Below are 23,389 nucleotides of genomic sequence, written 5' to 3'. Positions count from 1 at the left end.
ACATTTGATTCTTTTTTGTTTTCTTCCTCGGGACAAAACGGGAGAAACCGCAGCCGGGCAAACTGCCTGTCTCAACCCCTCCCTTTACCACGGGCCATATCCCAAAAATAACACGGAGTATCCCCGTAGAGGCCGCCAGGCTTGCTCTTGGAAGGCTGCTGTCACGGTGGAGTTGGAATTTGGCCGCACGCACACACACACACACACACACACACACACACACACACACACACACACACACACAGACACACATATATATATATATATATATAGCGATATATATTTTTATACGACTCTTTTATATACAGGTACGGCTGCGGTCTATGCAAACACATAGCGATATATTTTTTAACGACACATCACGACTCTTTTACACTACAGGTGCGCACAAGTCTGCGGTCTCGTGCAAACACACAGTTACACACAAGAAAGGGCGTAGTGGACACACACTTTTCAGCGACCACTTTACACATGAGCAAATGCGCACAAGTCTGGACGCTGAGGTCATCCAATATGGCTGGGGGAAAAGACTCCAAAATGTGTTTGTCTGCTCGACAAAATGGAAATGGAATTAAACCATTGCAGGGCCACGTTGTTGACATGATAAAACAAGATGTGTAAAAATAAATTAACTATCACTGCTGTCTAAAACATACCTTTGAGGTTCCACTGCACAAAACGAAAACACTGGCAATGAACTTTCCTGGCAGCCATACATTCCCATCAACTCAGCCTCCATATTTTATTTATTTTGAATCCACATCAGCACAACTCTGCCCCGCGACACCATATCCAGCAAAATGCAATGGCCAAGACAGATCCATCGCAGCCCACGCTACACCCATCACTATCCAAAACAATTCAAGGATGCTGGAGCGAGCAGCACAAGTACACGGGACAATAGCGAGAATGAGTGACAGCGGCGGGTCTTTGCAGACAAGGGATTTGAGAACACACACACACACACACACACACACACACACACACACACACACACACACACACACACACACACACACACACACACACACACACACACACACACACACACACAACAAAAAGGTTGCTAGCTACCATTGACTACTTTTGGTTACCTTTTTGGTACACTGCCTAACTGTATTGACTAGCTCAGACATGACCATATCCACACATTTGGTGCAAGGTTCTTTAATCTTCCCAATCTGCCTCTTCACAATGGTCTCAAAGGCCATGTCCGGGGTGAAGAGACCAGTTCTGCTCGTCAGAACCGTCCACGCAGACAAGAAAGAAAAAAGTTGGACGAGAGAAATAAGTGTTAATTGCCTTGAAGTAATGCAAAAAAAAAAGAGTTTTATGATGTACTGAAGACACAATTAGACTTGGGTTGAAAGGACACAAGGGGATGACACATAAATTTGCTCTTAACTAATTCACTGCCAGACATGTGCATAAATGTGTCCATCCCAGTGCCATGGATTTTGTCATTGCAACTTAAATTCCAGGACCCACAGAATATTGAGTTTTAGGACTGCATAAACATCCCATACAGCGTTAGAAACCTTAGACTCTCTTCTTTCATCAGAAAAAAAGTGTTAATTCCTAAATTATATGGATCTCGAGTTATATGAGCTTGAAATGAGGGCAGCTATCCAAAATACAATGCGATACATACATATTGGTTTATCTAGCGCTTTAACAACAGCTGAAGCTGGAACAAAGCGCTAACATAGAAAAAGGGAAATGCTGCCCCCTTGTGGTAAAGAAAAACCATTGCCAGAGGCCATGGTCAGCACTTTATCGGCACCCAAGCAAGAAAAAACAATACCCGAACAAATTCGGGAATGGCGCTCTACATCATATTTTCAATTCTCAAATAAATTTATTAATGGCAGTGAATGAGTTAAAAAAAGCCACTGCACTTCCTCAATCACTCTGACCATTGTGATTAGCTTGTGACCCTAAATTGATGTAGCTAATGGAGTCCAGAAAAGGGTATGTGGGAGGTGGTGGGTGGGTAAATCGTAAAGGCGAGAGGAAGGACGAACGTGCCTGATGCCATGGATGTTCTTAATGGCGTAGCTGATCTCCTTGCGGAGCTCCTTCTCGTCAAACTCCATCTGAGAAGGAGGCCGCACTGTTTCATCGAACTTTTGGTTGTTTACGTGGTTGCAAAAACAAAATGAAAATCAGACAAACCTTGACCAGCTCAAAGGGGAAGCGCTCATGGAAGATGCGGTTGATCTTGGCACCGCCAGATAGCTCAGCTGTGTCGATCTGGTCCCCGGAGCCTTCGATACACTTATCAAAGTCCACAGAAAACTGCTGCACCATCCTACATGCACACATTGCCGTCTTTTTACATATTTGTCGATAAATGACCCCTCAGAATATGCATCAATTGCCTTTGTCACATCTCTGCTCTATTACTGTAATGCGCTTTACTTTGGAGTAAGCCAATCCTCCATGAATCGTCCAGTTCGTCCATAATGCTGATGTTTGCCTATTGACTGGTACTTCACTGGCTCCCTAAACATTTTGTGTTATTTTCAAAATCTTATGATTTGTTTTCAAATCTTTAAATGGCCTTGCTCCTCCTTACCTCTCAAAGCTCATCCACCTCTACACACATTCGCAACGCCTTAGGTCTGCTGACCAGACATTATTAGATGTGCCAAAAACTAAACGGAGGTTGAGAGGGGATGGAGCCTTTTCCGTTGCTGGTCCCACTCTCTGCAATGACCTGCCACTGAACATTAAGCAAGCCCCCTCGTTGCCCATCTTTAAAACCAGCCTCAAAACTTGCTTGTACTCTTTGGCACTTTACTCAACATGATTATGACTTGATATTAGTTTTACTCCCTGGTGCTTTCTACGATCCTTGTGACTGCTTTATTTCCTGTATATGACCATTTTCCATATTAAGCGTTTTGTTACAGCTTCAGTTGTTAAAGTGCTCTATCAGCGTTCGAAATAACGACTGCCCGGGTGCCCGGGGCAGACAACTTTTACGTCGGGCGTACCACTTTCAAAATGTCTCTGCGTGGGTGGCCGACAACTTCTTCAAGAAAAAAAAAACTATTTTTTTTTCTAATCCAACATATGTTTTATTCAATAAAGCAAACGCTACAAGCCACGTGGCCTCCTCTTTCTAATCGGCTTTCAAAACTTTCAAGTACACTTTTCAGTCACGGTATAGTCCAAAGCATGAAACATGCTTCTGATTGGCTGCCGTGCCAAATAGGAAAAATATACTTGAAAGTTTTGAAAGCCGCTTAGAAAGAGGAGGCCACGTGGCAGTGAGCAGACAACGCAAACATTGCATTGTGCACCATGACGACAAACGACAACTGGAGCAAAATCTTGAGCAAGGGATATTTACCATAAATTAAGCAAGGGAGCATTTGTGGTAGGTACTTCCTTAAAGGACAACCGACGTCACTTTTTTGATTCTTAACTGACATCAGGAAAACCTTTTTTAGTATCTAAAATACCCAAAACACGAAGTATGATATTTTTAGTCAAATGCAAAACACCAATAAAAATGACTTAAAGTGTCTAAAAAGTACTTCAATTTGAAACCGGAAGTGGCCAGTTTCAGAAGGTCCCGCCCCCATGTTCATGGTGTCATGGCAAGACGTCTTGCCTTGCTCGAGAATCAAAACAATGGCTTCAGATTCAGAGAATATGCTTTCTTGTTACTCATCCAGTTATGAATATGATTCAAATAGTTGTGAAGAAGAAAGCATATATGTTTGCAATCGATTAAAGAATTTATTCAGTGTCATTTTGAGGCATCAGGGGTGGGAAATGCCGCACCCAAAAAAGGCAGAACATGGCGACCAAGCTGTGTACTGAATTAATCAGCCCGTTTCCACAGGCTGATTAATTTCTTACATGGAGCTTTGTCGCCCTCCTATGCCTCTTTTTGGTCCTACACGACGTATTCAGACCAAAGTACAGCAAAATGCATTGACGTGATGAAAGGACTGCTACAATGTGTCCTTTTTTTCGGTCAGGGGCATCCTTCAGTGACGTAGGGTGAGGACTCGTCACCAACTCAAAAACGAGACTTCCGGAGTATTCAGTGCGAGTCTTAAAACGTAAAATATAGCTATAGCTATACAAATTATACTTTGCAAATATGTTTTTTTGTGATTAGTCGTCTTATTGTGTTTGAAGTTGTGAGAAATGGGGCAGGCAACTTTGTGGGCAGGCAACTTTTCAGAGTTGTCAAAATTGTCTACCCGGGTGTCCGCTAACTTTTTGTCATGAGTTTCAGACACTACGTATTGTATTGTATTGTATTGTAAATGTGTGTCATGTTGAATAACAATTTGCATGTTAAGCTAAATGAGGCCCATTATGTTGTGCCGCCTAATTCATTGTCATCTACTTCTTAGTTATTGTGAAAGCACATTATGTAAATGTATTTTTTTTTTCCTTCTTTTGTTGTTTACGGTTAAATCTGTGATGACTCACTGAAGCAAAGCCTTGGTTTTGCGGGATGGATCATCAGGCCTGAAGTTCTTGTACTCTTCCACCTCTTTCTCGATGGAGAGGAGCTGGCTCTGTAACTTGGCCCGCAGAGCCGGCAGCGTGTCCCGTATGTGGTTGGTGAGTTGCTGCAAAGTTTTAAAGTTAGAATGAGAGGGTCACCTCAGGAAGTGACGCGTCTTCCGCTCCTTGAACTACCTGGTTCAGGGTTTTCTGAAGGTAGGCCGTGCCCATCCGGTCGGCCAGATGCCTGTAGGCGGGGTGGGAAAGAAAGAACTTCCTTTCTGCGCCCAAGGCAGCATTGATATCTTTCTTTCCGTCGATGTCCTTTTGGCTCCGGTTTACCACACCAATGTACCCTTGACAGAACAGAAAATAACTTGCTTTTAAGATGTTGTGGAGGCTGCCGATGCGACAGCCTAGCCAGATGTATTCTTTTTGTTCGTTTTTTTCAATCATCGTATTAACAAAAAAATGAAGGGGGTGATTTATACGAGTAGAAAATATAAAATACAATCACACGTGAACCAATGTGTGGCTGCCAATTTTTTTTAGAAGAGCGGCCAGGTGAGTTCAAGTCGAGCAGATCTGGTTTCAATTCCCGTTGACATTCCTCATGCATTTCCCCATTTAAAAGCAACTTAAAAGCAGCTTTGCGACTAATGCAGCCGGCAGCCTTGTAAACTCAAGCAGACAGACAGACACACGGGGGAAAAGGGAGGTGGCGATAGACAGAAAAATAACACCGGCTATGGAAAATATTAAATGTGTGGGTTCAAACCAGAGTGCAAGCGGAAAAGAAAAGTACAGCATCAGCAGACTGCAAGACCACAATTTTATTTCCACTCCCACCCCCCTCCCCTTTTTTATCTGCTCCCCTTTTTCATCTAACTTTTTTAGGGCTCCTGCTGAGATTGAGAAGCATGTGCTGACCTTTCTTGCCACACCACTAGAGGGAATCAGTGGGTCACAGGTCCTCTTCGTGTATGTGTGCATGTGTGTGTTTGTATGGCTATTATTGTGAGGACCACTATGATTTTATACCATACGTAGTAAGGACATGTTTGACAATTAGCTGGCTATTAGTTGGCTATCTGGCTAGCTATCTATTTGCTGTCTGTTAGTTATTTAATTAACTGGCTATCAATCTATCTATCTATCTATCTATCTATCTATCTATCTATCTATCTATCTATCTATCTATCTATCTATCTATCTATCTATCTATCTATCTATCTATCTATCTATCAGCTAGGTATCTAGCTGTCTAGCTATTAACTACCTGTTAGCTAGCCATCTAGCTGGCTATCTATTAACTAGCTGTTAGGTAGCTATCTTTCTATCGATTTGAGTTATTCCGGGTTGAGTGAACGCTGGCGCGTGTGGCTGCTGCTGCTCACCCACAGAAAAACTTATCCAGTGACTGTAAAGTGACCATGAGAGTTTTGAAAGGTGCTTATAAATCAAATGCATGACGATCATGAAACGCATTTAGGGGGATATGTAGTGGTCAAATGTAACCATAGTACTTCTTTAAACTTATTAGAAAGGAGTGAGGACCACTGTCACTCCTTATCTGGTGTTACCCGGTCCTCACAAAAACATTCAAACAGGAAGGTGTGCGTGTATGCGGGCGTGTGTGTGTGTGTGTGTGTGTGTGTGTGTGTGTGTGTGTGTGTGTGTGTGTGTGTGGGTATACCTCGTCTAAGTGGAAGCAGCTTATTCTCAAGTATGTCCTTAGCATCCGTGCCCTCATCCATGAGGTCCAGTTTGGTAATAACGCCAATGGTCCTCATACCTAGACACACACACACGCACACACACACACACACACACACACACACACACACACACACACACACACACACACACACACACACACGCACACACACACACACACACACACACACACACACACACAAGTCATCATTTCATATTTAGGAAGGTCATTATACACTAGTTGTACAATATTGTGCTCATCTCAATCGTAAAACGTGCATGTTAAAATTGTTGAAGACACTAAAACACAGGTGTCAAAGTGAAGGCTCGGGGCTCACTTCTGGCCCACCACATCATGTTATTCGGCCCGTGAAAGCAAATCAAGCATGTCAAGTGCCATGATGCTTGCTAAAGTCCAAAACAAAATTTTAAATTGTCATATGTAAACCACAATAACAGCCATTATTATTGACATCGGATTTGAAAACTAGTTATTTATTAATTTGTTGTGCACACCATATGTAATATTAGGAGGAGATTAAACATTCTAATGGCTTCCCCAAATTCAAAACAGCCCTCGAGAGGAAACCATAACTACAATGTGGCCCGCGGCAATAAAATAAAAATTATAGTTTGGCACCCCTGCTCTAAAGCATTCATCAGTGTGAATGTTTGTATGTTTTGATATGTTCTGAGACGAAATGCTGAAAAGCCCATGGTATAACCCTAACTCAAAATCCGCCGGGATAGGTTCCATTTGCCCACTGTTCAAGTAAAGACAAGCGCTATAGAAAATATATGGACAAATGGTGCGCTTAAAAGCAGTTTTGCGTGCACAATAAAGAAACCTACCTTGAGGGTCAACCTCTTTGGCAATCTTTAAAGCATCCGAGTTGGCCAGATCCGAGTTGGCCGGTGAAACGGCGAGCATCAGGCAGTTGTCCTTGGTGACAAACTGCAGCAGCATGTCCCGGATCTGAGTCTCAATGTCGGCTGGCTGGTCGCCCACGGGCACTTTGGTCATGCCGGGAAGGTCAACCAGCGTCAAGTTGAGCACTGCCGGATGATAAGGTGAAAACATTTGAACGATACATTCGACTAGTGCTAATAAATTTCTAGAGAGAATCAAGGGACCCACCGTGAGGGGAGTACACTCGCAGATTGATGGGAACGGGCGAGATGCCTTTGTTGGCGCCTGTCATTCGGTCAGTCTCGGCCTCAATCTCCTGACGAACTTCATCAAAGTCCGTAAACTTTTTGCCTTTACAGTGGAGGAACTCGGCGTACTCTGAAACATGCACGGAAGGGAGCGCGTTAAAAGAATGACATCCTGTTTTAGTATTCCAGTTTTGGTACCATGAATGACTGACACAGCTAGCTTGGCTAATCCTGTGCTTTGTTACTATAATATGAAGTCCAAGATGGCGCCCGAGTAGGCAGCCATCAGCAAGTGCTCTCACAGGTCTTGCTTTTTTTGTTATTTTGTGTTTTCTTTGTCACTTTGTGTTGTTGTGCGTCGTGTGGAAAGGATACGGATTGTATTCAGCATTTTTGGCCACGACATTCATCAACTATATTGCCAGCACTGTTTTTGATTGGGAGGAATTTCTGTGCCATTTGACTGTCATCGCTGCACAGCTCTGGGGTGATTATGCTTTTATGCGCATTTAATGGGCAGCATTTTCACCGCCCCGCTTTGTTCAGCAGAAAGGTCGGTGCTGTTGGACAGTCTGCGGCTGGATGGATGCAGGGCTTGAAGAGCCCGCGATGAGAAGAAAGTAGTGTCAGCGCAGAGCTGTCACAGCCTGCAATTAAAGCAGATCTACATGGGACAGGAGATGTGAGACAAACGCTTTTTGTCAATGGATGCTACAGCTTCGTGTTTGCTTTCAACATTTAGCTTGTAGTAGACGTGCACATTTTACCATGATGTCCCTGATACACTGGTGAAAAGGATGCTTTGATCCTCTCCTCTTTCATCTAGAACTGCTTCATGTCATCACAAAGAGGGTACAGCAAGCCCTGAAGAATGAATGACTGTGTCTCTGTGTTGTCATATTTATTTATTTATTTATTTATTTATTTATTTATTTATTTATTTTTTCCCAAGATGGCGCCGCGTAAACACACAGCGGCTACCCTCTCCTGGCAAATTGGCGTTTTCATGTTTATTATGTTTGTTAAAGTCATTATAAGTGCCTTGCATGCTGGGTCCGAGAGGACAGTAATTTCATCTGTGCTGTATGTCATGCATATTAGCATATTTGACAATAAAGCTGACTTTGACTATTACTTTTTCCCTCTTCCTTCCATAACTTTGCTTGTTGTGAAATGTCAATTTCTCCACTGTGAGACGAATAAAGGCAAAACTAATCCTACCCAATATCAAATAACGATCAAAAGTTTTAAAATGACTCTATGGCAATTATTCTTACCTGTAGGACAGTTCATCAGCTGCAGAACTAAAGGACGACGGGTCACAATGCCAGAGCCACGTGGAAGGAAATCCCTAGAACATAACAATGCTGCGTGAGATGGTGAACTACAACTTATTTCTTTGACATACTGTATTTGAACATATCCATCGTGAATAAAATTCCAAACCTAAACGGAATATTAATTTTGTCAAGATGCAAGCAATGTAGGCATTTTAGTTGTGCTGATAAAAACAACTTCAGTGCCACATAAATGCACAGCAGTCTTCCTGCAGGGTTACATCTATTATGTAACATCAACACAAAACACAAGTGAGTGTGTGTACTTCCAGTAGCTAACACGACAATTCAAATTTACTGATGTGCAGCATAATTACATGTATCGGGCCTCCCCTAACCCACTTCCTGCCACAGAAAACCATCGCCTTCTCGTCTTGGAGCTCATTGAGACTTGGAGGTGTTATTCATGTCTTGGCCAGTCTGTGCATGCTGGCTGTAGATTAATGTATCACTCGCTATTAACAGAGGACAGATGGTCTCAACTGCAGGTCTTGTCCTTCACCCGTCCTCCCATTTGAATGGCAAGAGAACCGCTTTGCACCTTGCAAAAAGGGTTTTGAAGAACAGGCTATCGGAATATTTGGAATGCTTGTAGATGTGACACAATGCATCTCGGGACTGTCAAGTTGCTGCTGCTTTAAGAGAGGCAGAGTGAGAGCACATCCAAGCGTTCAGGGATTGTGATCAGCAATTTTCTGAGTGCTTCATTTCCCTTTTTGTGCATCAAGCAGGCTTTAAAGCTGTGGAGTTTAGTGTTGTGGCAAACAGCAAAGCTACCAGCCATCTTAATTTATTTATTTATTTATTAAAATAATTATGATAATACATTTCATTTATAAGCGCCTTTCAAAACTCTCAAGGTCACTTTACAGTCACAGGATAAGTTTTTCTGTGGGTGAGCAGCAGCAGCGACACGCGCCAGCGTTCACTTAACCCGTAATGGATGTATTGTTTAGTTATATTGTAATTTATTTATTTATGTATTTATTTATGTAATAGTGTATTTATTTATTTATTTATTTTTAACATATTTATGTGCGTATTTATTAATTTATGGATATTTGAGTTATTTTGGAATATATTTGTATATATTTATGTATTCATTTATTTATTATTTAGTAATATTTTCATTTATTCGTGTATTTATACATTTGGTTGTTTATTTATGTATTTATTTATTTATGTATTTATTTATTTTCAGTTATTTTTTATTTAGTTATTTATTATTCATTTAGTTAGATTTTCAGTTATTTATTTGTTTAGTTCATTTGTTATTTTGTTGTTTAATTATTTATTTATTTATTATTTATTTATTTTAATTATTTAATTATTTAGTTATTTAATTAGTTAGTTATTTAGTTATTTAGTTATTAAGCAGCATTTGTTTTCATCAGAAGTTAAATTAAATGAATGCTTTACGCGAAGAGGCAATAACAGCGGAGCAAAAAAGGCAACATTTTTCTGAAGACGTTGTGCAAGTGTGGCCAATGCGGAGGCATGTGAAGCCACTGAAAAGGCAGGTTGCCCCAAGCTTGATACACAGATTACAACGCTGAGCCCACGAGTGAAGATAGGGAGTGAGATTAGCGTTAATCCTCTGTAGCTTTCCTACTCTGGCCCACACTCTGCCGCACACTTTCCTCCATGTTTTTAGATGACACAATTTCTGACCCAAAACAGCAACATCAATGTAAAAATGTTCATACCGGAGGTTTCATCCATTATCTACTACTAATGAACCACTTGAACGAAATAGAGTCAATCTTTCTTGATTGCAAAGGTCACTCTCTTCCCCTTGATGGGTTATTTGAATGAAATCAGTAAAGAACGGTGCAAAGATGTTACATTTGTCATAATGCATTTTGCTACGTTACATAATATGTGAACGCTAAGTCTACGTTGCATAGACCCGATCGGGACCCGCAGATTGCGCGGGAATTTTCTACGTTGCATAGATGTAATCTCTAGGGTTGGTGGGGGGTTGAACAGGGTGGTCTATGTCATTAATGGGAGTTAACACGTGAGGTCTCTTGCAAGAATGAACAACGGCAGACAGAAGCCACGGACAAACGTGATTGGCCGACTCCATTGCGTAATATTTGTCTCACAAAAAGAATGAACACAAGCTATTGTAAAATGTGTCACTCTTATTGATCAGTAACAATGCCCGGCATCGGCACAAATGAAATACTGCCGAGCTACCATTGGAGTGAAGACTTTTCTGACAAGATTATCATATTTTCAGGACTATAAGGCACACCTAAAAGGTTTCATTTTCTTCAAAAGATGACCTGCACCTTATAAGCTGGTGTGCTTTATATGTGAAATAATATTGAACCACAACAGGTCTCGCAATTAGTATCAGCAGCCGCCGATTCCATTTCCCGTCGTATAAGAAGTAATGCGCGTTCCATGATGGGATATATAAAACGGTGTTTCATTAATTTTCAAAAACAGTATTGCAATGTTCAACTTCATTTATATGAAAACATGGAAAAATAAATGAGATATTACCATTGCAACAAAGGTAGGTAGTAAGGAGCACCTGTGACATCATGTTACTTATATTCACAGACTACAAGACACAAAACTAATAAAGTGATGGAAATTATTCAATCAACTACACTCGATGTGTGAATGTTGTTCAAGATGGCACGGCGAGAGTGGCTGCCTTTCCAGCAGGTCCTTCATTTTCTTTTTTGACTTATTTCTTTCCTTTCAACTTCCTTTCATAACTATGCTGCTGTGAAATGTACAATTCTCCACTGTGAGACTAATTAAGGTAATAATGTACAATCCATTCCAAGAATTGCTTTGTCCCACCATATTTAAAACTACAATCACATTTATGATACAACTATTGGACTAGACATGGAACAAGTGCAGGTGGGTCAAATGTTTTGTCTAGCCCTTGAACAGAAACGTCTACCAGCCATTATTGCACATTATCACTTATGCTCGACTCATTGATTGAGCTGACTGGAAGCCACAGCATCAAAGATAAAAAGCCTTTTTCGGGACGGGAGCAAGAATAAAACGAACAAAACTGGGGTCCCGTTATAGACAAAACACTTGTGTTGTCTGTGAGGAATAAAATGGCTTTGTGATGAAACACTGAGGGCAACTGTGTTTTAAACTGAGAACACACTGTACATCGATGCACCCAAAATGAGCCACAGGGGAAGAGGGGAGGGGTGTCCTGGCGGAAGGATGAGAGGACACACAATGTCACTCTGACAGCACTATATGACACACACTCATACACATACACACACACACACACACACACACACACACACACACACACACACACGCACACACATACGCAGTTTGGATAAGTTTGGAATCGAAGCATATCATAATGTTTCACATTATTCCTCTTCAACTCTCAGCGTAATGCCAGCTCCCCCGGGTACAGGCGCCATAATTAGACAGACGCTGTTGCCGTGACTACAGAGGAAGGCGCAGCACAATGATGAAACGGACACAATGATCACATGTACCCTTGAGGGGTTTTGTCGTTTTTATGCTAGCAATCAGCAATCAGATTGTGAGTTAAATGTTCAGTTCACCCATTCTTCTGTTTTCAGTGGCACATTTCCTTGTGAGGGTCATGAATCAGCCGCAGCCCACCTCGGCCTACTTTTGGTGAAGGGCGGGGTCCACCCTGGCCTTGCATCATGAGCACTGTTCGTTTGGCATTGCATCATGAACTGTGCTCTTTTCAATTTAGTGAAAAAAAATGTTTCGAAGCAGAAGTCAAAACGTTTTCAGGTCTAAAAATGGAGGCACTGCTATATAATTGTCAAGTTTTGGTTTGCGACCAATGGTACTGTAGGGCCCCGCCTGCAACTGTGTGTTGGTCATTTTAATCAGTGGCAGTTAGAAGCACTCCCGGCACGACCATTCAATGTCGGGTCATTGTTTTTTTTTTCACCCTGTCAGGTTTATTTCATCTTGTAATGTTGTATTCCTGGTTTTATTTGCTACTTTTGACCTTTTTGTTCTGGTGACTTTGTTGTTTAAGATTTTGTTCCTGCTGACTTCATGCATAAATGTAATACATGTTGGGCATGTTGGTACCTAATGAGATATTTAATCTCACTTTTAAATACATTTGAATTCAAATAATGATCTTCTTGAAGGTGTTGATTTGTGTGTGTGTGTGTAATAAAATTAATGTTCAATGTTGTGCTGATGCACTAGATTAACATTGCACACAGCACACATGTACACATATCCTGAAATAAAGGTGCCGTGTTGTTGTTGCCTGAGCACTGCTGGTTAAGCTTCACTCATCAACCAGATGGGAGGGCTGAGCCGGAAGGGCTCATAGCTCAGGTGGAATCTCTGTTTCCCTCTCTCCATCTCTCTATTCTTTCTCCATGGTTACACGGTCACCATGCAACGTACAACATCAGCACTGGCTACTCTGCTTTGGTTTTTCATCATTGTAGTCATTGCCAAGTGAATGTGCACGACTCACACATGCAACTCTGCTTACTCATGAGCAAATAGCATGGGGAGAACAAAATGGTAGCCTTGCCACAAAGACACCACAAGCACTGTTGTAGTTTAAACATAAACCACTGATTATGAGCAATTGTGGCCAGATTAACCCTTCCTGTGGGCCATTTCCAGCCCATTTGCCTTCGCTTGCACCACAGGTCTTGAAACCGCCCTGACAGGTTCTATCAGGCTTTGATGTTCTTTGAACGCACCTTGCAGCAGGTGAGCTGAGACATGAGCACCACAAGGGATTTAGTCAAGACCTTATAAAATAATAATCCCCTGAAAGTACCAGATGCAAAGGTAGATAATATGTGTTTATAAATGATGTGGTGGCATTTTAAATAAATTAGAGAGAAATAGGAGTCGGGTGATAAGGGGGATGTGGAGTACAGCACTGTGCGTTCAATGGGGTAAATGCTTTAAATCTGCTTACTTGCCCACGAAGTTTTCCAACACGGAGCTCTTCCCCGCACTCTGTCCGCCCACCACGGCGATCTGAGGCAGGTCAAGGTTTGCATTCTGGCCGATGGCGGAGAAAGCATCCTGCATGCGGTTCACCAGGGGGATCAGATCCTCCATGCCCCGGTTCCCCATATCGAACGGGTGGATAGTCCTCGATGGAGGTGTTGAATGTGATTTTTCTCCCGTTTAATTGTGTTCTGAGCTGCAGAGCCCCGCGTCGCGTTACCGTACCCGATGCGCGTCTCCGCCACCAAGCACCGCAGGAGGGCTCGAGGATGAGGACGAGGATAAGGATGAGCTCGATTTGCATTTCCCCTGGAAAACTCCCTGCATGCACTTCACAGCAGTCGCCGCTTAGTGGCAACATCGCGCTGCTTATAGCTTTGCTTTGCACTGAGACGAAGGATTCCAGGATTGTTAAAGCATTTGATCGATTTTTAATTGTAAAAGACTAAGTACCGTAGATGGACAATTTTAATCCATCTATTTTGCACTCTAAAACGTGGCCAATGTTCAAAAATCTGAGACATTTCGATGTAACGTTTTTACCTGCTGGATTCGATCCTGATTGGGGTTGATTTTAAATTGAAACAACGCTTGAACGTAATAATTCGAAGTTTACAGGTTAGAGTGAAGTCAATTTTAATCAACATCATTTTCTTCTTCACTTGCGAGACAGAATCAACCCGGTAGAAGGTAAGAAGAATTCTCACATTTAGGAGTACGATGGAAAAATATTTTTGCCTCATAACTTCCAGTTTTCTGTGACTGAATGGCCGTATCCGCTTTCCTTGTTGCTAGTTGTTGCTGCAATTTATTGTATTTATTTTATTTGTATGTGTATTTATTTAGCTAATTGTTTTACTTACACATTCAACTATTTGGAGTTATCATTTCCGGTGTTTGAGGAGCGTTGATTTTGACTGGCGGAATACAAATCACGTGTAAAAATCGTCAGAAAAAAGGCGGGGAAAGGGAAGTACCATTTTTTTGTACGTGTGTCTATGTGGGTGTTCACTACACACAACGCTCTTGTTGTTCAGTGTGTTGCAGACGCGTTAAGGTAGCATTGGTGGTATTACAGTATTCTCTTTTGGATGATAACATTAACAGTCACCGTCGCATTGAGTCGTTTTGGGAGGTAAGGGGGGCGACGTGTCGAAGAGTTGCAAACTACAGTGGTAGAACAATGCGCTTCACAGCTTTTACGCCAGGCTAAGCTAACTGACTGTATTCGGCCATTGAGCGACGTCCAATGTTAGCTTTTTTTTGTCGCGTAGCGGCTCTATTCCATTTAATTTTGTACCTCGTCGCCATTTATGACATTTTTTATTGAGGCTATGTCTACTCTTTCTGTTAGAGGCCCTTCGTTTCGTATCATAAGGTCGTAAAGAAAATCCAATATAGCGCTTTGTGTTAGCTTGTTTGCCAACGTTAGCTCGTTGTCATCGCGACCTGTTGTGTCCCCGCGGTGACTGTCATTGAAAGTTCCCAATTTAGCATGAAGCCTCTTTTTCCTTTCAGAAACCCCGACGACTGCAAGCTTTAGGCGAAAAAGAAGGCAACGTGCGTTCGTTATGTTCAACCCCCACTCCCACCACCAACAACAACAACAGCAGTTCCACCAGCACCTGCGGCAGCTCCAACAACTTTTCCATCAGCAGCCACCTCCTCCGCCCCCTCCGCCTCCGCCTCCACCTCCACAGCCCACTCCGGCTCACCATGTCGGCCATCACCACCACCAGGCATCGCGGTGAGCCTTTTGACGCGATCCCGGGGCTTTGCTTGAGTCATTTGGGTTAAGTCTTTGTCTGAAGTGGTCACTAAAGCAGTGCCTAAATGTGTATGTATATACGAACATATATTTTGTATATTTTCAGAGTGCTCTGCGAATAAACTCCATCTGAGATAATCTGAGAGCAACAGAATAATTCTACATGAAAATAGTCTAATATAAGGAAGTAGTCACTGAGAATACTATGCAGTCAGATGGAAACATATTTATTTACCAAAGTGTTAGAGTTACTGCTTTCTTGTGTATCTTGTGAATCTATTGGATTTTTTTTTAAAGAATGAGCCACAACCCTTTTCCATGCCATGGAAAATAACTTATTGTTATTGTTGCCAGAGCCATTCCAGTGCCCCCACATGCAACCCCTCCTCCTCCAAGAATGGTCAATTTATGCCAGGCGACCCAGACCACAATTATCAACCCCAATCCCATGCTACAGGGAGCCTTAATGATGCAGCAAATGCAAGGTGAAGATTGACACGGAAAACAAACACACCTAAATGTTTACTTATGTTTAGTTTTTTAAGTACATCCTGTCTACTTGATATCTAATTTAAAAGAGATTATTTTCTTACAGACAGTGTTTTTTTAGGTGTTCAATTACCTGACATGGCGAACGTATATGCCAAAACATGTCAGGTAATTGAACACCTAAAAAACACTGTCTGTAAAAAAGTGTACTTATGTTGTATGCCATTTACCATGATGTATTCTCTTAGGCAACCTGCGGGCCTTTGGGATGGCCGGACAGCAGTTCCGTCATTTCTTCACAGCGGCAAACAGGTCTCTACTGGGGCCGGTTCCAATTGGGATGGCATTGAAGTCCCACCCCATCGGCTTCCCTGCTGCAGCTCATGCCTTCCAGCCTCACCCCCGCTTATACAATAATGCCAGCATTATCACAAGTGCGGCCACCACAAGCATGGCCACTGCTACCAGCGCGACCACTGCTTCCTCTGTTACCACCACCAACCCAGTAATAACATCGTTAAATTTCATTACAAAATGTCAATGGTGAAATAAATTCGTCTTAACCTTTTCTTGGTGGCATGCCCTTATTCCCCCAGCTTGACAAGAAGGAGAGCCTTCATACAGCAGATGGCCATACCGCTGACATTGCAGAAGCAGGCAAGGCTAAGGAAACTGAAACGGGCAGATGTTTAATTCAGGATGTCTGCTTGCGATAATAGTGTGTTCTTCTTGCGCATAATATGCGAATGACAACCACGATAAGAAACAGAATTCAGTGAATACACCTCTGAATAGGGCACATCACTATCTTTTATAACAACAGAAATCTTAATACTCAATGTTTATATTTACTTTTACTGTCATCCACAGATGGTGTCGTGGAATGGGTGGATGAATTATCTCAGTCGTCGGAGGAACAGGGTGACGAACCGATGGTGAAGAGGCACAAGATGGAAGGGTGGGACAAAAATTGTAATTGTAGTATTGTAAAATTCTCACCGAGCATGCTTAGCAATATCTTGACACGAGTTTCTGATATGTTTTTTTGGAGGGGGTTAACTTGTAATTTTACCGTAATTAAGTCAACAATTTTATTATACCCTCCAAAAGCTTTCTTATAAAACTTAAGAGATTTTAGAGACTGCTGTTTATATTGTCACACATTACAGGATACTGGCTCAATGAAATAGTGCATTGTTGCAACCAAATGCCTCCATTTTACGGGACTTTTGTATAACAGGCGGTTTCTTTGTATCAATTTTTCATTCATGCGGTTCCAATTTTTTTTCAACTCATTTTGGCTCAATCAGATCTGAGGAGCCTAAAGAGGGTCCTGTTCATCCCACTGCCGATTCAGATGGCGATACAGAGTGCAACACAGAAGATGGCCAGATGGGTGGTAAATTACACCAGTGCACTACCTGAAACCACATGGATGAAATGAAATACTTTTTCAAAGGCACTGTTTTTTTCTTTCTGCTTGTAGACTTCCTCCTCCTACAAGAAGACGACTCTACACTGGGTCCAGGAGTTGTGGACAACCACCCTAACGTGGCAGATGATAGCGAGCCATCAGACAAACAGGCAGCGGAGAGTAATGCTGCAGAAGGTGCCAACAAGTTCTATTGCTACCTCTGCACTATCACTTGCCGCAGTCAGGAAGTAGGTCAACCATCAGGTAATACTTGCTCTACTCTTAGCTTTTCTTTAACTCTATGTTTGTGTGCATGTTTTTTTTTTTCTTTCAAGAACTTCCGGAGTCACATGAACAGTGTTTCCCACCAGCAGAGGATGATGGAGATTCAGCACATGAGCAACGCGTGCCTGGTCACATTGCTGCCACGATTGCACGAGACTCTGCAGGGGGGCAGTAAAGATGGGTATGTTTACATGTATTGTACACAAGCTCATTTGTGTCTGGGGAGTAATGTATAGTCTAATTCAGTTTTTTTGTCCCCTCCTCCACACACACAAAAGTGACAAAAAAGCAGACACACAGCGTTGGTGTACAGCGTGTTGCGCTCATTACGCCACCAGCATCACGGACCATCGACGCACAGAGGAGCACAAAGTAACTTTTCCTTTTTGGTTTTGAAATTGAAACAAGGAAAGGCCTTGAATAAAAATATTAGGTTTAATGGTTATCTTATCCTGGAGTGTTATAACTTCATCTGGAGCTTCAGATGGTTAGCAGCAAGACCGGGGCCAGAGGACAGTTTCTTTGAGCTTCCGTTTTGTGGCATGAACTGTCACGTTTCTTTCCTTTTTTTGCCATCATTTATGATTTCCGCAGGTCTTTCTGACTCAAGAGATGAATTATATTTCCAAGTGATACCTATCTTTCTGTCTTCAGCATGCGTGCAGAGCAGTTGTGTCATCTTGCAACCTTTGCAAAAAGCACTTCAGGAGCTCCAAGCTATTTGTGGCACACTTGCAGTCCCAGGAGCACCAGCAAAGATTAAATAAGGTATCCCCGGGAACACACTAGTGATTCACAATGAATTGATTTTGTCTATTTTTTTTTACTTGCTGTGATTGGCCGGCAACCGGTTCAAAATGTCCCCTGCCTACTGCTTAAAGACAGCTGGGATAGGCTCCAGCATCCCCCACAACGCTACTGAGGATAAAACAGATGGGAAAATATATGAATGAATTTTTATTTTTTTTCTTTGAGGTGGAGGGGTGCTTTTTATGATAAAAACTAATTTATAGGCTCTTTCATCAAATAGAACGGACATAATTGCAATGAACAAAATACAATTTAAATGCAATGTTCAATGCTTACACTTATTCTCCCCAGTCTTCAAATGTGAATGACCACGCAGATGGTTATTTTTCCTGATGTTGTGTACCCTGCAATTGACTGAAAACAAGTTTGAGGTGTCATCTGTCTACTGCTTGAAGACATATGCGATAGGCTCCAGCAAACCAATCAGAGATGGATGGATTTTATTTTAAGACCATACCGCTTCCCCTCCACCCCCAAATTAAACCATTCACATACCAAACCACCACCTTGTTTGTCACCAGCTTCAGGAAAAGGACAGCTCTGATATGTCATCCAAGCTGCAAGACATGGATGGCATTGAGATTGAGGAGGAGGACAGGCTCGACTGTGATGAAGACTTACCTGAGAACCTGGTATGCACATTTTTTTCCAAGAAATTTTCAAATCAAATCCCGTCAACTTTGCATTGACTCAATGTGGCAGGATGGCTGGAGTTCGTGTAGAGAGGTGACTCTGAACGATATAACCAGTGACGAGCGGTATGACCCCGACACTATCTATGGTGAGCCATGATTCATTCCTCTCATCGCCATTTGTTCATCTCGTCTAATTTGACTCAAACAAAATGTTAAGTTCATTACATATGCTATGGTTAGATCTGTCCTCAAATGGACCCTGATCAGCCCTTCACTCCTTGACACTTCGAAAGTAACCCGTGAAATGCTCTCACACAATCGTATTAAGAAGCATCCTAATTGTTTTGATGTGCTTTGAGAAGTTCCAATGGGTTTGCCAAGCTCTAGGGTCTACTTCTGTCTTTAAACCAATGTTGATGTGGTTCTCAAACAAATGCCAGGGGTTGTTGTTTGGTGCACCTTTTTTTCTTAGAGACAATTAATGTTTCATACATGTAAATTACAAGACCTCAACCCCACCGCCCCTTTAAAACAGGCAGTGAGGCTGAAAAAAAAGCATGATGTAATTCTTGATCCTTGGAGTTTTTCACCAACATCATGTAACATGTATGTTATTAAGTTATTAACATGTATGTTCTTAACTTAAGCTGTTTTAAATAGTGTATTTTTGTTCTCCTCCCCCTTTCCACAGGGTGCAGCTTCTTTGTGCCAGTGGCTGGTTTCATCTGCCGACTCTGCAACAAATTTTACCATTTTGACTCGTCGGCTTCACACACACACTGCAACTCCATCAAGCACTTTGACAACCTCAAAGTAAGACATATCAGCAGTCATCTTTGTGTGCTTTCATACCTACGCGGTGGTCTTTCTTTGGGTTTCATACCTACGCTGTGGTCTTTCTTTGGGCCACATCAGTTGAGGACACCCTTTAATGAGGGATCAGAATGGTAGAAAATTGTCACTTTGTTGATTAGTTGAGTTATTTCAATGGGAGAAAATCCTTATGAATTTCTTCAACGCGAATTGAACTGGCAATGGGATTGAATGTAATTATTGTTCTTTGTGGCTTCATTGCATGTTTTTTTTTTGCCACAAATTATATTTTCTATTTCTGCTTGTCCGTCCTCAGAGACACAAACAATCACTCGGCAAAAAGTGCGCTGATGCTGATGACGACAACTGCAGATCTTTAACAGAAACACCCACTGACTCTCTGGAAGAAATTTGCCCAGCCAGTACCGCAGGGTCAGTTTCTGAACTTAGCAGTACACTAGGGACTGAAAACAAACTCCAGGACAAAGCAGAGGAGCCTCACACTAGTCAAGCGTCTGAAGCTCCATCAGAGATACCCGCTGACATAACAGATCTACCAGCTGACAACATCAACGAAAAACAAGACAAAAATGCTTTGGTGAAGCCAAATACCAGACGCCGGTCCGGGAGGACCATTAACAGACATTGAAGGATGCATGAGAGTTTTTTTATTTTTTCTTTAAATCTCCCATAGGTTCCAAATTTGATGTCGGAACATATGACCTGAAAGGTGGGTTAATGGGTTAAAAGTGATCGCTCGTTCCTGGTCCATGGCTTCTCAGGGTGTTGATGGCAGAAGATGGTTAAATCAGCAGGAAGCCAGGTGTTGAACAGAAGTTAGTTTAATCTTGTAGACAGCAGGGGCATCGTGGGGTGTCGGCCGAGGAGGGGCAGAAAGAAAAGAGCAAGAGAGATGAAACTGGGAGAGCATTTATGAGACGGATAGGGTGCGATGCAATAGGATGTGGTGACATCATGTAAAGGCAGGCAGGATGACGTATCAGGAAGTCCAAAACCAAAACAACGATGCAAAAAGATGTTTGTGTAGCGAATTACCCGAAAATGGGTTAAATTACTACTAGGTGAGACAAATAAGCTCAAACCCAATGAAACACAATTGTGAGCATATATTAGTGACATTTTTATATTTAAGGCAATGTTCCTTAAATTGATATGGACATGTTTAAGTGTTAATCAATATGGAACCTCAGCCCCTCTCACAATTTGTTGTTCAAAGCGTTCTGGTTAAAAAACTGCCATTCTAATCAACTTGTTGTGTGACATCAGAAAATCAAAGACATCAGCTTTGTAATTTTGAGTCCCTAATTTCCAAAAGAATTGCATTGATCATGGTTGGTCTTTTGCCGTACCATCATAATTTATCCCCCCCATTCCCTTCTGATTTCAAAGTTAATCTGTGACATGGTTTCAAATTGAAATCTGCACTTTTTTGTTGGCCCACGGGTATGAACCGATTTGAATTTGCCTACGTTTTACATTGTGACTCATTTATGCAACGTGACCAATCTGTCATTGTTGTACGCTCACTCAACTCAAAAAATGAATGATGGCGACGTCAGTGTCCAAAACTTTGAATCAGCGGCCACTCTCAGACAAGCTGAGGAATAAAGCTTCTCGGTTTAGTTTGGGAGTCAACCATCAGACACACACGTTGGTCTCAATCTTTTTTGGCATGTTCTCACCACGGAGGAGTGTACAAGTATTTTTATTTTGTTTTTCTTAATCTGTGTTGTGTACATCGGGAACCAGCTGGGGAACAGCTGCATTCATACTGCAATGATCAGTCCTTCAGAGTACCTTGCCTGGTGGCTGCAAGGTTGCCAAGTGTCACCCAGGGAAGTGGCAAATTTTCCTCTGGGCTGAAGCATGGTCTTCAACATCCCGTCCTGATGGAGACGCAATTGGGTGACATCCTTAAAATGAATGCAACTTTTTTTTAAATGTGTCACCAAAATGCATTTGTTCCTCTTTAGAGGTTTAATTTGTATTTTAAAGCCTAAATAATTCATTTAAAATAAGCCACAATTAGATTGAGAGCATTCTTACAAATGGAAGACCGTAAAAACAGCCTCTCACAAAAAAAGCTAGTTTTATCTGCCATAAAACATGATGTCATTGTCATTTGAAACTTTTCCATCAAGGTGGCTGTTTTCCATCATGTTGGACCATCGGTGTTCGTACCTGGCATTTTGGTGTCGCGTTCTTGTGTATGTTTTAAGTGACGTGTTAGTAATTGGTGGACAAAAAAAGCCTTGACACAGCTTCTTCAAGCAAACACATTTTGTCTATTTTGGCTTCATTTTTATTGTAGTGTGCTGCTCTGACGTTTTTAACATCACTTCCTCGTCCAGAAATGATTCTTCCTTATTTGTGGTTATTTGAGCGTGTGGCAAATGTTGACATGACCATGGTGACCGAGCACATGATTAGCAACTGCACTTTTCCCCCATTGTCTTATCTTTTGTTTCTTGGGTGTCGGATCTCCAATTTGTGAAATGTTCCTCCGAATGATGTGATTTCAAAACATAGTTGTTCCTCAAGACTATTTTTATTATACGACTGACAAACTGAAATCAAGACATGATGCTTTCTAAAATGCTGGAAGTTCAAAGTGTATTTTTTGGACATTTTAATGTATATTAAAATGGCCCAACAATTCACTGCATGTTCCTGTGCTTTTACAGACCGCATGGATAGAGGAAAGTAAACTACATCCTTTAAATTTGCCGTATTTACATAGACACTGGAATACAAGACAAAGCTAGCCTAGTTTTTTTTACGATGTGTCACGTTTAAGGGGATTATCTCAAACCATGACCTCGACTGGTGTCACTGTTCAGATACAAGTCTCATGTGAGTTTATCACGGTCCTCGTCCGTGCCATGCTGCTCTTCCATCTGGGCTCTGAACTCCAACCTGGCTTGCCTATTGGATTCGAGGAGTTCGTGCATTTTGCTGTTGAGGGCGTCGTTTTTCTCTTCCAGGCCATCGAGGTACGAGTTGATCTGGTCGAGCATGGAGTTGATTGCTGCAAACTCTGGAATAATAACATTGAACTATATTAGTTTAGACATGCTCGAGTGGTTTGAGGACAGTTTAATCATGGACATGCTTTTTGCACGACTGAATCATTACGAGATGATCTACTTGAATTAAATATCAAATGAGGATAAAACTTGGTGTTGGTTACCTTCGTCATCAACTTCGTCTTCGTCCTCGATGATGCCATCATCATTGGAGACGTCGGGATCGCCATTTGGTCCAGACATTGTAAAGATGTATATAGATGACCCAATGGTTAGCTTAGTTTTGTCTCACTTGAGTGTACGTTGTAAAAAGTATACCCAGAAAAAAAGACGAATACAACTGTTTTAGTGTAGCTAGGCTTCGACGCTTAACATCACTCGTGATCCACGAATAGCAAGGTTCGACGTGACGTCTAGTGTGTTTTTATTTACGGAGCAACGAAGGGGATTATGGGAGGGCG

The 23,389-nt window shown here is 41.9% G+C and overlaps 3 protein-coding genes across 8 annotated transcripts in view; 1 reads left to right on the top strand and 2 right to left on the bottom strand.

Annotated features, from left to right (window-relative positions):
- Positions 1-14,482, bottom strand: part of dnm1a (dynamin 1a) — a 47,627-nt gene extending 33,145 nt beyond the window's left edge. The window contains exons 1-10 of one of the 6 annotated variants that reach the window (XM_089019908.1): positions 13,633-14,481; positions 8,628-8,701; positions 7,331-7,480; positions 7,045-7,248; positions 6,173-6,271; positions 4,672-4,832; positions 4,459-4,601; positions 2,176-2,311; positions 2,029-2,096; positions 1,095-1,233 (exon numbers count right to left, since the gene is read on the bottom strand). In XM_089019908.1, coding sequence (XP_088876034.1) covers positions 1,095-1,233; positions 2,029-2,096; positions 2,176-2,311; positions 4,459-4,601; positions 4,672-4,832; positions 6,173-6,271; positions 7,045-7,248; positions 7,331-7,480; positions 8,628-8,701; positions 13,633-13,793 — 1,335 coding nt within the window. In that variant the 5' untranslated portion in view covers positions 13,794-14,481. Of the gene's footprint in view, positions 1-1,094; positions 1,234-2,028; positions 2,097-2,175; positions 2,312-4,458; positions 4,602-4,671; positions 4,833-6,172; positions 6,272-7,044; positions 7,249-7,330; positions 7,481-8,627; positions 8,702-13,632 lie in introns of all 6 variants that reach the window. The other 5 variants (XM_089019906.1, XM_089019911.1, XM_089019909.1 and 2 more) reach the window with 5 other exon arrangements.
- Positions 14,483-14,661: 179 nt separating this feature from the next.
- On the top strand, positions 14,662-21,545 carry ciz1a (cdkn1a interacting zinc finger protein 1a). The gene is made up of 15 exons (XM_089020719.1): positions 14,662-14,802; positions 15,186-15,414; positions 15,790-15,920; positions 16,173-16,429; positions 16,521-16,581; positions 16,795-16,882; positions 17,235-17,323; positions 17,411-17,586; positions 17,674-17,804; positions 17,902-17,995; positions 18,278-18,391; positions 18,955-19,065; positions 19,136-19,214; positions 19,760-19,881; positions 20,198-21,545. The coding sequence occupies exons 2-15, from the start codon at positions 15,239-15,241 to the stop codon at positions 20,528-20,530; spliced, it is 1,962 nt and encodes a 653-aa protein (XP_088876845.1). The 5' UTR covers positions 14,662-14,802; positions 15,186-15,238; the 3' UTR covers positions 20,531-21,545.
- Positions 20,578-23,326, bottom strand: bbln (bublin coiled coil protein). Its single transcript, XM_089020721.1, has 2 exons — positions 23,093-23,326; positions 20,578-22,939 (listed from the first exon to the last, which is right to left on the bottom strand). Exons 1-2 carry the CDS (start codon positions 23,169-23,171, stop codon positions 22,752-22,754), a joined length of 267 nt encoding a protein of 88 aa, XP_088876847.1. The 5' UTR covers positions 23,172-23,326; the 3' UTR covers positions 20,578-22,751.
- Positions 23,327-23,389: the final 63 nt, after the last annotated feature.

The sequence above is a fragment of the Hippocampus bargibanti genome, linkage group LG18, assembly GCF_051943395.1.
Source record: "Hippocampus bargibanti isolate YZ-2025 linkage group LG18, ASM5194339v1, whole genome shotgun sequence".
Classification (NCBI taxonomy): domain Eukaryota; kingdom Metazoa; phylum Chordata; class Actinopteri; order Syngnathiformes; family Syngnathidae; genus Hippocampus; species Hippocampus bargibanti.
Note: the sequence above shows the minus strand (reverse complement) of the source record. Positions and strands in the feature narration are given on the sequence as shown.

Excerpts from the sequence above, each read along its gene's own strand:
- bbln (XM_089020721.1), bottom strand. The coding sequence starts at position 23,171 with ATGTCTGGACCAAATGGCGATCCCGACGTCTCCAATGATGATGGCATC. Across the intron at positions 22,940-23,092 it reads AGACGAAGTTGATGACGAAG|AGTTTGCAGCAATCAACTCC; the intron begins GTAACCAACACC and ends TTATTATTCCAG.
- ciz1a (XM_089020719.1), top strand. The coding sequence starts at position 15,239 with ATGTTCAACCCCCACTCCCACCACCAACAACAACAACAGCAGTTCCAC. Across the intron at positions 16,883-17,234 it reads AAGAGGCACAAGATGGAAGG|ATCTGAGGAGCCTAAAGAGG; the intron begins GTGGGACAAAAA and ends TGGCTCAATCAG. Across the intron at positions 17,805-17,901 it reads CAGGGGGGCAGTAAAGATGG|TGACAAAAAAGCAGACACAC; the intron begins GTATGTTTACAT and ends CACACACAAAAG.